We start from the raw sequence: 13,913 nt of genomic DNA, 5'->3' as shown, positions 1-13,913 counted from the left end.
TGTTTCCTTACTAATTTTCTGTTTGGATGATCTGTCCATTGGTGTAAGTGAGGTGTTAAAGTCCCCCACTACTATTGTGTTACTGTCAATTTCCTCTTTTATAGCTGTTAGCAGTTGCCTTATGTATTCAGGTGCTCCTATGTTGGGTGCAAATATATTTATAATTGTTATATCTTCTTCTTGGATTGATCCCGTGATCATTATGTAGTGTCCTTCCTTATCTCTTGTAACATTTTTATTTTAAAGTCTATTTTATCTGATATGAGTATTGCTACTCCAGCTTTCTTTTGATTTCCATTTGCATGGAATATCTTTTTCCATCCCCTCACTTTCAGTCTGTATGTGTCCCTAGGTCTGAAGTAGGTCTCTTGTAGGCAGCATATATATGGGTCTTGGTTTATTTTTGGTTTTTTTGTTTTGGAAGTACGCAGGCCTCTTACTGTTGTGGCTTCTCCCGTTGCGGAGCACAGGCTCCAGACGTTCAGGCTCAGCGGCCATGGCTCACAGGTCCAGCCGCTCCGCAGCATGTGAGATCTTCCCGGACTGGGGCACGAACCCATGTCCCCTGCATCGGCAGGCGGACTCTCAACCACTGCGCCACCAGGGAAGCCCATGGGTCTTGTTTTTGTATCCATTCAGCAAGCCTGTGTCTTTTCGTTGGAGCATTTAATCCATTCACGTTTAAGGTAATTATCGATATGTATGTTCCTATGACCATTTTCTTAATTGTTTTGCATTTGTTTTTGTAGGTCCTTTTCTTCTCTTGCATTTCCCACTTAGAGAAGTTCCTTTAGCATTTGTTGTAGAGCTGGTTTGCTGGTGCTAAATTCTCTTACCTTTTGCTTGTCTGTAAAGCTTTTTATTTCTCTGTCAAATCTGAATGAGATCCTTGCCGGGTAGAGTAATCTTGGTTGTAGGTTCTTTCCTTTCATCACTTTAAGTATATCATGCCACTCCCTTATGGCTTGTAGAGTTTCTGCTGAGAAATCAGCTGTTAACCTTATGGGTGTTCCCTTATATGTTATTTGTTGTTTTTCCCTTGCTGCTTTCAATAATTTTTCTTTGTCTTTAATTTTTGCCAATTTGATTACTATGTGTCTCAGCGTGTTTCTCCTTGGGTTTATCCTGTATGGGAGTCACTGCGCTTCGTGGACCTGGGTGGCTATTTCCTTTCCCATGTTAGGGAAGTTTTTAACTATAATCTCTTGAAATATTTTCTCTGGTCCTTTCTCTCTCTCTTCTCCTTCTGGGACCCCTACAATGCGAATGCTGTTGCATTTAATGTTGTCCCAGAGGTCTCTTAGGCTGTCTTAATTTCTTTTCATTCTTTTTTCTTTTTTCTGTTCTGCAGCAGTGAATTCTACCACTCTGTCTTCCAGGTCACTTATCCGTTCTTCTGCCTCAGTTATTCTGCTATTGATTCCTTCTAGTGTAGTTTTCATTTCAGTTATTGTATTGTTCATTGCTGTTTGTTCTTTAATTATTCTAGGTCTTTGTTAAACATTTCTTTCATCTTCTCGATCTTTGCCTCCATTGTTTCTCCGAGGTCCCAGATCATCTTCACTATCATTATTCTGAATTCTTTTTCTGGAAGGTTGCCTATTCCACTTCATTTAGTTGTTTTTCTGGGGTTTTATCTTGTTCCTTCATTTGGTACATAGCCCTCTGCCTTTTCATCTTGTCTTCCTGTGAATGTGGTTTTTGTTCCACAGGCTGCAGGATTGTAGTTCTTCTTGCTTCTGCTGTCTGCCCTCCAAAATAATTTTTTTAAAGTCATTTATTAACCATCTTAAACATCTAAAACATAGCCTAAAACCAGAAAGTATTAAAAAAAAAAAACCCTTTAAGTAGTCAAAATAGAAAGTCACAGTTCATACTCTAAAGTTCCTACACTCATAAGAGAAACCCTCATTCATTCAGAGTCTACTTACTTTCATCTCAGTCACAAGCTAAGGCTCAGTTAGCTGAACTTCTCACCCACCACAGATAGGAAACAAATACATAAAACAGAATTGCAAGAAGTAGGCACATGACAGCAGCATTACTTTGGGCAACATGGAAAGAAAGGTAAAAACCACACAAAGACATCATAAAAGTATTTCTTTTTAAATAAAGTTATTTATTTATTTATTTTTGGCTGCATTGGTTCTTTGTTGCTGTGCGCAGGCTTTCTCTAGTTGCGGTGAGCGGGGGTTACTCTTTATTGCAGTGTGCGGGCTTCTCATTGCGGTGGCTTCTCTTACTGCAGAGCACGGGCCCTAGGCACGCAGGCTCCAATAGGCGTGCGGGCTCAGTAGTTGTGGCTCGCAGGCTCTAGAGCACGGGCTTAGTTGTGGCGCATGGGCTTAGTTGCCCCGCGGCATGTGGGATCTTCCCAGACCAGGGATCAAACCCATGTCCCCTGCACTGGCAGGTGGATTCTTAACCACTGCACCACCAGGGAAGTCCCAAAAATATTTTAAAAGACACAAAAGAACAATCTGGGGTCAGTCAGTATAGGAACAAATAATTCTACGTTCCTTAAAAGCTCCTATGGTAGTGCTGCATTATGCCAAAGTAGAGTAATTCATGTTTGTGATAATAATCCTGAGTAATCAGGAGAAGCTTAGTGCCTTCTGTTTAAGAAGATAGAAAATGTGTTATATATTTTAGAAAATTTCACATTAAAAAATGGTTGAAATTTAACAAGGGCTGGCAGTTAATGAATTAAGTTTGAGTTAACAAGAAATTCACAAGAACACCACAGATAAATATTAGCATAGTGATTTTCCATAAAAACCATGGTGACTACAGAATATTAAAATTCATAACTAATCCCTCAAATACATTTTAGTCTTAATTTCAATATTTATCACCACCATTCCTAACCCCCCAATACTAATTGAACCAAAGTAAATTTCTAGTTTTGTAGGTAAAAGATGGTGAAACATCAGCAGTTTCACATGGTTCAACCTAATATATTTACCAAAATTATTAACAATAAAGTAGTTTGCATTTATCTTTTATTTCTCTAGCCCACCCTCTGTTGGAAAAAACTAATTATTAAGTAATAAAGACCCAAAGTCCACCAAAATGATCATGGGTCCACCATCACTCACTATGACATTTTCTTTCTACTTCTCAGAAACATAATAATCTTATTTATTTATGCCTGAGAATCTCAACTCTGCAAACACGTTTCCAAAAATATCTGACAGATCTGGGCTTAAGCATTTCAGCTTTTCACAGATAACCACAATTTAACATAATCCTGAAAATGAGTGTGTGCATTTCCATTATGTTCATTTATAAATATTTAAAATATAAAATACGCTTAACAATCAATTGTCAGAGCAATTACGTAATGAACCAGATAAATATAATGGACATTCAAAGTTTTTAGTTATATAAAACAAGTTGGCATTCAGTTTGTTTTCAGATTCAAATATTGTATTTTGATCTTCCTTAAAACAAGGAACGCCTACATTGGACATGTCAAAATAAGGAATCATTTATCAATTTTAAAATCCCAATTTCTTATCTATTGATAATAAATGTTGTTTTGTCAATATAGGACATAAGTTATCCCAGGATGTACAACAAAGTTTCCTTGAAGGTTTCTTCCTTCTCTACTCCCACTATTATCTTTCTAGGTTCAAGTCTACGAATATTGTGTGTTTAGGAGAGTATATATCCAAACACAATGAGTTCCCGCAATAAGCTCCTGGCTCCCAACTCCACTTTGTCCCTATTCCAAATGGTAACTGCTCTCTAACTCAGAACTACCTCAAAAATCTGTGTTTCCACGAGCCTGTCTTCCAACTTGATGTAAATCCAAAATATTACCTCCCACAAAGTAAACAATGCTGGAAATATAAGTGCATTCATGAATGGACACTGGCTTACATAACCAGACGTAAGCTATAGAAATTTCAGTCCTTTGATAGTCCAAACTGAGAGACGTCTACCAGCAGAAAGCTTATGTGCAGCTTTGACAGCTGACATCAAGTTTATTTCAGGTACTTTTTCCAGAAATGTTAAGTTTATTACACAGAAGGTGTAAGCCAAAGGATACAATTTTATGTTTTTCCTTACGATATATGGTAAAAGAATAGAATACTCAAAATAACGAAGACAAAACGCTCTAACAGAATAAATAACAAAGTGTGCTGAAAAAAGGAATATAGTTAAAGGGCTCAATCATGTGAGAATACGCCTCTTAGCTACAAAAATCTAAAAGGGGGCACTAACAAGAAAGTACAGGACAAAAGCGTCATATATATCCTAAAAATGTCAGTTGAATGATATAATTTTTATAGCTTTCAATGAAACTGCATGGTTTTAGCACATCAATAAAAAGCAAAGTCTTAAAGCTGAGACATACATTGTTATTAATGATATAATGAATTCGCTGTGGAAGTTAAAGCTGACAAGGCCAGCTGGGATTTCAGGTTTTCTCTTGCTTCCGCTGTGTTTTCCACAGCATGTCACCACTGTGACTGACCAGCAAAATGAAGGTGGCTGCTGGCGCCTTTTCTTGAAGTTGGGCCAGTTCAACTCTGTAGCCTCTCACAATGGCAATGTTTACTGGCTAGCTCCTGAACAGTAAACGTGCCAAATCAGATTTCCTCATCATTGACTTCTTTCACTTCGTATCAAGTCTATCAACTATTCCCAGCTTCTCAAATGTCCCTGGAAGTAGTTTTCTATAGATGACCATTCCCTACCAGTTTTACAAGATCCAAAATATTTCGGGCTGAAGGGAATAAAGATTTACTCCAGTGGTTTACAACCATGGTATTGCTGCACTTGTATCTTGTGATCCAGCTGTGAGATGTATCACAAATAACTGTAACTTTTCCCCCCTTTTTTTCATTTGAGGTAAAGTTCATACAACATAAAATTAACCATTTTGAAGTGTACAATTCAGTTGCATTCAGCACACACACAATGTTGTGCAGCCATCACCTCATAACTGGGACTTTATTTTTAATAGGTAAGGAGTTAAGATTATCCCTTTAATGAATCACCCTGACTCATAGTCAATATGGTGTTCTGAGAGGGTAAGAAAAAGAGATAAACTTGCAAGTTAGGCATTTCCAATAACTGGCAAGTCAGAGAATCTTGCCAGCTGGTTGAAGATCACTGACCATCATATTCCATAAATGTTGCATTTTTTCAAATATTCACTCTTTCAGTTCCTACTCTGTGCCTGTGCCCTCAACCTTACACTGATAGAGGCAGACATACTGACAGTTACAGTACAGAGCTATGACTATGGCTCATACAAGTATGGTCAAAGGAGGGTGTGGCCAACTATACCCAGCCATTACGTAGAAAGATTCACTAAGGAGGAGAAGATTGAATTAGTTCTTAAGGTATGACCAGTGACAAAAGGAAGCAAGTTAAGAAGAGTATAAGAAGACATTCTATGCAAAGGAAGAAGTATGTACAAATGCACAGAAGCCTGGTAAGCTGTGTCCAGCTAGATTACAGGGTACCATCATACTAACAGGAAAAGTGTAGTAAGCACATTTTATGTGCCAGACACTCCTTGTAAGCATTTTACATTATATCTTCAAAGTCACACCAAGAGCTAGGTGGCCACTCGTATTAAATAGATGAGACATCTGAAGTACAGAGAGGCTAAATAACTTGGCTATGCAGCTACTAAGAGGCTGTACTGGAATTCAAACCCAGGCAGTCTAGCTTCAGAGCCCATCCTCTTCATCACTATACTATATAACCTACACTACATTCTTCTGTTTTCTTCTCCTCTTTAATAAAATTAATCACTTAAGGCAAGATCTTTTATGATAGAAACTAAGTACACCACAGCACACTGAAGGTGAACGAATGACTAGCATGAACAATGAGAGGGCACCACTAAGAACCCCTTGTGGCTCCCAAACAAACAAGGGAAGAGGGGCAAACTGTATTGAGAGTACAGCTTAATTTATTTCTTATTCTTTTAGATTAAAAAATACACAAAAATATGGGCTTCCCTGGTGGCGCAGTGGTTGAGAGTCCGCCTGTCGATGCAGGGGACATGGGTTTGTGCCCCGGTCCGGGAAGATCCCACATGCCACGGAGCGGCTAGGCCCGTAAGCCTGCGCGTCCGGAGCCTGTGCTCTGCAACAGGAGAGGCCACAACACTGAGAGGCCCGCGTACTGCAAAAAAAAAAAAACCACAAAAACAGAAGTCCTCGTATTTCCCCATAACCCAGTCATTTTCTTGCACACTCCCTAGCCCAAGGTGTGTTCACCCCACTTTGGAGACATCTACTAGACAATGGAGAGACATGGCAGAGTTTTAAGAAGGTGAATAAATACATGTGTTTCTTTAAACAATTACTCTAGAAGGAATAAGAAGGGAAAATTAGAGGAAAAAAGAGACAAGAAAAAGAAAAATCATTAGGATGCCATTTGCAATAGATCCAGCAAATGACAATGAGGCGCTAAACTATAACAGTGGGGAGTCAGATGTGAAAGATTAAATGACATGCCCAAGGACACAAGTCATGGGAACTGCCAGAACCAAAACCTGGGTCTCTAGATTGCACTGATCTGGGAATGGTATATAGACGGATCTGCAGAAAGACCTTTATCATGAAATTTCTAAGACTTCTCTTTAAAACTTCTTTTGTCCACAATGCTTATTTTTAAGTCTAATTTTATACTATAAACAAACTGTGGTCCAAAATGAATAATATAATAATATCAACTAGCACAGCATTTAGGCAGGTAACTAAGTAATTTGGTATAGCTGTATTAAAATTTGAGACTTAGCTTTCTAATCCAGAAACAAAATGCTTTATCATAGAAAAAGTTCAGGGATTTGAATACACTCTTTTGTAAAAGCAGTAAGCTATTCTGAGACACAAATTTACAGGACACAATCCTTATTAGTGAGCTTTGAAATAAATGAAGCTCTATCAGAGAAGTCATTTAAGAAGCCAGATTCACATTATATTAATGTGACAAGTAGAACAAGATAAATACATCATATGATTCTCAAATGACATAATTAATGTAGCTTATATGACATATTCCTATTAATGATCTTTTATTATGTGTGAACAGTAAAATAACATTAGATAAGGAATGAAAAAATCCAATCAGCAGCAGTTTTCCTGAAGGTTTTGACTACAGTCTTATTTACACAGTGTTATCTGATACTAATCCGTGGATTTTAAAGAGCAAAAATCACTTCAGAATTGTAAACAAACATGTTCCTATGAGATGAGCATTTTAATTACTATCATTTCTGCAAATACAAGATAAAAATAACGTGCTGCATGATAGCCTATTAACGTGAGAACATGGGAAAGTATATTTTGCCAGGCCAATAAGGTTATGTTAATAAAAGGATCATGATACTGGATCCGGAGACTGATAGTGTGTCTTAACAATGACTGCCACAGGAGCCTGTGTGGAAAGTGTAGCTGTCCCCTCCCTGAAGTTGTCTACAAAAGATTAGAAGTGAGTGCCAAAATATTCTGGTTTTCTTTAATAATCCACTACAGTCTAATACCTATGAGTCAACTGAAACATTCTGAACCTTTTTACATTTAAAGATCATACCACCCTAAAAATAAATACAAGTTTTACAAAGCAATAGTTCTTATTTACTTTTACATCAAATAAATATTTACTGAGTAACTATATTATCCCTGCCACCAAAAAAGAGGTGTGAAACGTGGTTCCTAAACTTAAGGAGCTTGAAGAATAATTGAGAGGCTAAGATTAAAAGAGTTTACTATCAGTAAAGGACAATCAGCCTAAAAGGGCATAGATTCTAAATGCTCCAGGAATTCAGAGGTAGATAAAAATCACTGTTTCTTCAGGAAGGGGAAGGAAGAAGAGCATCTTGGTGGTAGTATCCAGAAATGAGGGAGCAAAGCTATGGCTAACTAAGCTCCTCACTGGTCCTAAGAGTGGAACATGATTAATCGTGTTCTGGTGGTTTCTTTGTGAAAAAGGTAGCAGACCCTAATTGAATACTCCAGAGCCCACATCTTGAATTTTAGTATTTAGTTAAACCCAGCAAATAAGCAGAGGAAAGAAGAGTAAAGGACTCCCCTTCAATCATGTACCCCAGCTGCATGCTCAGTTAGAAACAAAGAAACCTAGAACCTATGGTCATTCTCTCATAGTGAGCCCAGAATTCACAAAAGCCAGCACTGGTAGTGGCTGACAGGGCACCATGATAGCAAGTTACCATCAATCCTAGCCATGAAGCCCAGTTATAGCAAATGCTGCTTGGGGCAGCATTCTATGGATGATCTTCTTAGCTTTGTTAAAATCACATCAATGTAGTATCACTTTTCATCTGTGGTATAAATGGTTTTTATGAAACAGTTTGACAAAACACATAGCATGTGACTGTACCACTACAAATGTGTTAGCAGACCCAGCCAGAAACCACAGCAATGATCTGATCATGTGAGTATTCTTGCAAGAGTAAAAAAATAAACCTAATCTTTGTAAACACTTATTGGTGCCCTACAGGAGTTGAATATTCTTCCAAGGAAGCTTCCGTTTCCAATGTAGAAGGAAGAATTGTTCTCAAGCCACCACCAAATAATCACACAGTACTTAATGGCTCAGCTTAATTTTTAATCTTCTATGAACTTTGCAGAATTATATCTGATAACATGATGATTTGGGATTATGAATGCAGTGAATAAACACAACCTTCTGGTATAGCAATTTAAGCATCACAGAGTGAGTAAATACTGCAGAGTGAATCCTAACACTTGAAATAGAATCTTCCAGAGTCCAGAAATCCACCTGACTGCCAAGAATAATACTTCCGTGGTTCAAGCAATACCAGTACCCAGAGGGGTTTCCACAGACATAACCACATGAGTTACTGCATATTGGGTAAAATAGAAAAAACAGACATTTATGAATGTATAGTTTGCAGACATCTTAAAAGTACTCACAAATATGCAATTTACAAATATAGAAGAAATTGGGGGGAGGGCTCTAGGAATACACAGAATCTGTTTAAATTTCTTAATTATATGGTTTCTTCTATGGGTTTTCCTCATCCTAACTCTGATTTTTATGGGTGGTAGGGAGAGACGCATGGATCTCTTAACTAAAACACATGAAACCAATATCACTGAAAGAAGCTCTATGAGAACTAATATATGAGAGATTCTGACTTCAGAATGCAGTAGAAATGACTTCGTTTCAAATAGCAAATTAGATATCAAAGAAAACCTTTCAATTCACCAGGCTGTACTGAAGCAGGGTTTGTTAGATTTTCTAGCAATAAAACAAATGCACAATATCTTCTCATGCATTTCACACATGATTTCTATTTCAGCTCTGATGTAAAACATGGTATCACACATCATGCCACAAAGAAAGAGTCAGTTTAGCTAGTTCAAGTAAAACACCAGGCAGCTGCTAACAGAGACAGGTCATGGCTGGGGAGAGGCACAGCACGTTCAGTTCGCTGTTTTCCTTCAAAAGAATGTCAATAAAAAACACGGCCAAATGAGGTATTTGAAGTGAGGGGAAAAGTCCTGCTACGCAGTGAACCACTGGGTTCACCTAACAGCGCCAGTCAGACAAGTTAGCAAAAGGGAGCCCTAGCCAAAGCTACAGCCGCCAACAACTTGAAGAAAGCTGTCTTTCTCCCTGAACGTCCTGGGGTAGCGACCAGTCCCACATTTAGAAACGTTATTTCTGGGACCAATAGCAATTTATTTTGATAGAACCACTGGATTTTTTTTTTTCTTGAGTTCTCAACAAAGGAGCCATATTAGGAAATAATCTCGCAAAAAGCAAAGTGCCCCCTCCCCCTCTTCCCCACGATCGATGCACACACGCCCGTGCACGCTGCCACGCACAGACACACACCCGTGACAATGGCCGGCGCGTGCACTCGCGCGGGCCCACGCAGCCGCCCGGGAGCCCCGCGGGCAGAAGGCCCGGCCGGCCCGGCCCCAGGAGCTCAGGCTGGAGGCCCCGCGGCCCCCGCTGCCCAGGAACCAGCTGCTGGGCGGTTGTGCTAGGGATGCTCGCCCCCCAGCGGGGCCCTGGGGAAGCGGCTGCCAGCGGCTCAGAGCCTATTAACCCCTTGGGGAAGTAGGTGCTACAACACCCACCTGCGGGGACACTGGAATGTGTCGGGAATACAACCCCAAATGGCTCCCCGTAGACGAGGCGCCACCGAGTCCTTAGACCCTGGCAGCTCTTGGCTGGCTCCTGCAAAGCTAATCGTGTGGCTGGCTCCACCGGGCTTCTAAGGCAAAGGGATGTTTCTGAGCTGTCACCCCTGAAGAGTCTGGGCATACCAAGAAGGAAAAACTTAAGAGGGCAATGGACGCAGATCAGACTTGGTAACCCGTCCCTAAGGGACTGGTGTAAGTCCCTACAGGGACAGAGCTACTTGGACCTGCCCGTCCAGCAAACTACGGAAGGAGTGGAGGGACCCGAGGGCAACCGCCCCCTGTCACCCCTCCCTGGGTCGGGCATCAGGGCCCCGTCCCCACTCCGGGACACTTACCTTCTTCCGGGGCTGCCATTTCATCATATTTGTACAGCCGATACGTGGAACATCAAGATGCTGGCTGGGGGCTGGGGACAGATGCAGGGCAGCGGCGACTGCAAGTCATGCTGCCTCCCTCCCACCCCCTAATTCTTTCCCATATTCACTGCGAAGGGAAAGAGCCCAGGAGAGTCCAGTCTTTTCGCCTTCAGTTCAATGAAAAGTATCCCCAAACCACGAACACACTTCCCACGGGGCTAGGAAGTCCCAGCAGCAACCAGCGTACTCCTGCCAGAGCGGAGCATTTTCCCCTCAGGCCAGCGCCAGCAAAAAGAGCCTGCGGCAGGGGGTCTCCAAGCCGGCTGCAAAGACCCTCCCTCAGAGAAAAGAGGGAGAACGCAAGCTGCTGCACGAACCCAGCCGGGCTCCTGCCATCCAAACCCCTTTTGGCGAATTCTCCTCTTCTCAAAAAAAGATTAGACAAGCAATCAAACCCTCACGCGCAGCCTGGAGCAATTCCCAAAATTCTGGGTGTATTTCTCGTTTGTAAAATTTAGCAAAGAAAATTCCAAAGATCTGTAATCAGAGCTTCTTTACGCTGTTTTCTCTTCTTTCTTGGATAGCTTGGGGAAAGGATCTGCCCTTCCCGAAATGCCTACCTTCCCTGAACACTGTAAATAGGAAAACTTGGTTTGTGTGTTTAGATTTTTTTTTTTTTTTTTAATTCCCAAGAACCTTAGTGGGGAAAGGCTGGAAGGAAATCCTGCAAGAACCCAACTCCACAGCTCAGTCTGCACTAATGACTTCCTTCCCTTCAGTGTGAGCACAGCCTGCCCAGCTCCAGCCACACAGAGCAAATGGTTTCTGGGTCTTAGTGCCACGACATCTGTTCCAAAGCAAAAAGTAAGCACACAGTTTCAGAGGCACCTAACAGCTCCCAAGGAATCAGAGCCAGAATAGACCTACGGAATAAGGAAACCATTCCAAAAGATCTAGATTTGTGAGTTATATCGAGAGAAAAAAGGAATAGAAAAGGTTTCTAGACAAAAAGCTATATAATCTAAAAGTGTGACTTGAAGGAAAAAGATTTAAGATATCTGACAAAATAAAAATTTTAATCAAGAATAGACTCTGCTTCTCTAAATTTAGCACTAATTTTATTATTATAAAAATATTGCTATCAAGATTGAATTTCATTCAGCTTCTATAAAAATGATTCCATCCTATTTAAGGAGACACATCTCCAAATACAATGTAATTCTATTATTTGTCATCCAACATGTTTAGTAATTCTTCTCTCACCATGAGGCTACTTTGATAGCTGGGAATTGATGGGTAGTGTAAGCTACTAGAATACTAACTGATGAACATAATAATAGCAACTGATGTACCATCACTCCATTGTTTCAACAATATTTAACTGATTAATGTCAGAGTTCTATAATGCATTGGCAGGACTGGCTGATGTGGATGATTATAAGCAGATTGGACACTAACTATATCAGATATATTGTAAATGTCATTAAAATACCCAAAACAGTTAACTAAAACAAATTACTTTTGAGATTTTTTTCTAAGACTGAGAATCTGAAATTCAATGGTGAAATCATTGTCTTTTAAAAAATAATAATATTAACAAATATAGTTAAGCCATGATATGCATAATAGCTACACACCAACCTTACCTCTCTGCTCAATAAAACTATTAAGTGCCTATGATTCAAGCACCTATTATTTGCCAGCCCCTGTTCCAGATGCTAGAAATATGAGTAAGAGGCTATCCCTGCTCTTGAAATTACATACTGCAGGCAGCAGTCACAAATAACACCAATACTCTGTATATGTCCTAACATATCCAAATCATTCTGCACAGCTTAACTTGGATATCCTACTAACATGGAAGTTCAATAAATTCCAAACTAAATTCATCAATCTACCCCCAAATCAGTTTCTCTTCCCAGCCTTCCTATATCTGTCCATAGCACTGTCATTCTTCCAGGATCACAAACTAAAACCTTAATTAACATCATTCCTATGTCTAATCTATCACGAAGTCCTTTCACTTCTTTCTTAAACATTGCTTTCAAATTCTTACTGCTGCTATCTGAGGCTGGAGCCTCACAAAACAAACATATATTAAGTCCCAACTAGGTGCAAAACATCATGTAGGATAGAAAGGTATAAAACTAAGTCCCTACGCTAGAGGAAGTTACAAAGAAGTTAGGACAGAGCTGAAGACCTATAAGAGGACAATCAGACGTTGCGTTGGTCAGTTGAACAAATGAATTACGTGGTAAGTAGCATTCCAGGAGATGGAAGGAGAAACCATTGTAAACAGGGATGGTCAAGGAAGGTGTCACAAAGGAATCTGAAGTAGAAATTCAGTCAAATGCTCTACCACTGAGCTATACAGAGGAGATACAACTCATTCTAGAGCCAAAAGCCAAGGTCCTTACCACAGGCAGTAACGTTCTTCAGGATCTGGACCCGTCTACCTCTCAGAACTCATCTCTTACCCCTCTTCCACTCCCTTTCTCAGCCCCTGCCATACTGGCCACCTCACTGTCCCTTAAATATATCAAGCATATATGTGTTGCACCCTCTGCCTGAATCACCCTTCCTCCAGATACCCTCTTGGATCCCTCCCTTAGTTCCTTCAGTTCAAATATCATATTAGAAAGGCTGTCTCTCATCATTCCTTCTAAAATAATAGCACTATGACTGTTACCTTCTATCTTCCTTACCCTGCTACATTTACTTCATAGCCTTTATGACATATATTTTATTTATTAAATGTCTTATATCCCCAAGAATATAAATTCCAAGGGAGCAGGGACTTTACTCTGTATAATATCAACACCCAGTGAACAGTGCCTGATACAATAAGCAATCATTAAATATTTGTTGAGTGAAATAATGAAAGAAAAAGAAAAGGGAGAATAGTGTGAGCAAAGGAGGCAAGCCCATACAAGATGTATTCAAGATACAAAATATATTGACCTGCCTAAAATATAAGGCTTAAGAATGAGAACATTAGAGGCAGAAACTCTGTCTTGTTCAGCTTTGTAATCCTCAGTGCCCAGCATAGTGCCTGGCACAGCAGACGTGTTCAATATTTATGGGATAAAAGAATGAAGGGAGGGTAGAGATTGAATGATGAATGAGGGAAATTCCATTCCATTCCATTCCATATAAAGTAAAAGATACTTTGGCAAGGTATGTTGGAACCAAATGGTAGGGAACACTGTAAGGCAAAGAAATTTGGACTTTATCCTGTAGGATGCAGGGCATTAAAGGTACTAAGAGTAGTCAAGAGGCATGACTGAAGCAGCATTTTTAAGCAATCTAATATAACAAAATATTAACCATGATTTTATGAGGCTGTTTTGTATATAAACCTTTGGATTTTTAAATTATGTGCATAATT

At 39.8% G+C, this 13,913-nt stretch overlaps 1 protein-coding gene across 2 annotated transcripts in view; it reads right to left on the bottom strand.

Annotated features, from left to right (window-relative positions):
* TTC28 (tetratricopeptide repeat domain 28) overlaps positions 1-13,913 on the bottom strand; it is a 603,177-nt gene that overhangs the window by 397,084 nt on the left and 192,180 nt on the right. The window contains exon 1 of one of the 2 annotated variants that reach the window (XM_027124410.1): positions 10,505-11,319. The exons of the other annotated variant lie outside the window; for it this stretch is intronic. Coding sequence (XP_026980211.1) covers positions 10,505-10,531 — 27 coding nt within the window. The 5' untranslated portion in view covers positions 10,532-11,319. Of the gene's footprint in view, positions 1-10,504; positions 11,320-13,913 lie in introns of those variants that run through there. 2 annotated transcript variants of the gene reach the window in all.

Source organism: Aethalodelphis obliquidens, unplaced genomic scaffold (assembly GCF_003676395.1).
Source record: "Aethalodelphis obliquidens isolate GAN/ISIS:26980383/991018 unplaced genomic scaffold, ASM367639v1 scaffold28, whole genome shotgun sequence".
NCBI classification, from domain to species: Eukaryota; Metazoa; Chordata; class Mammalia; order Artiodactyla; family Delphinidae; genus Aethalodelphis; species Aethalodelphis obliquidens.
Note: the sequence above shows the minus strand (reverse complement) of the source record. Positions and strands in the feature narration are given on the sequence as shown.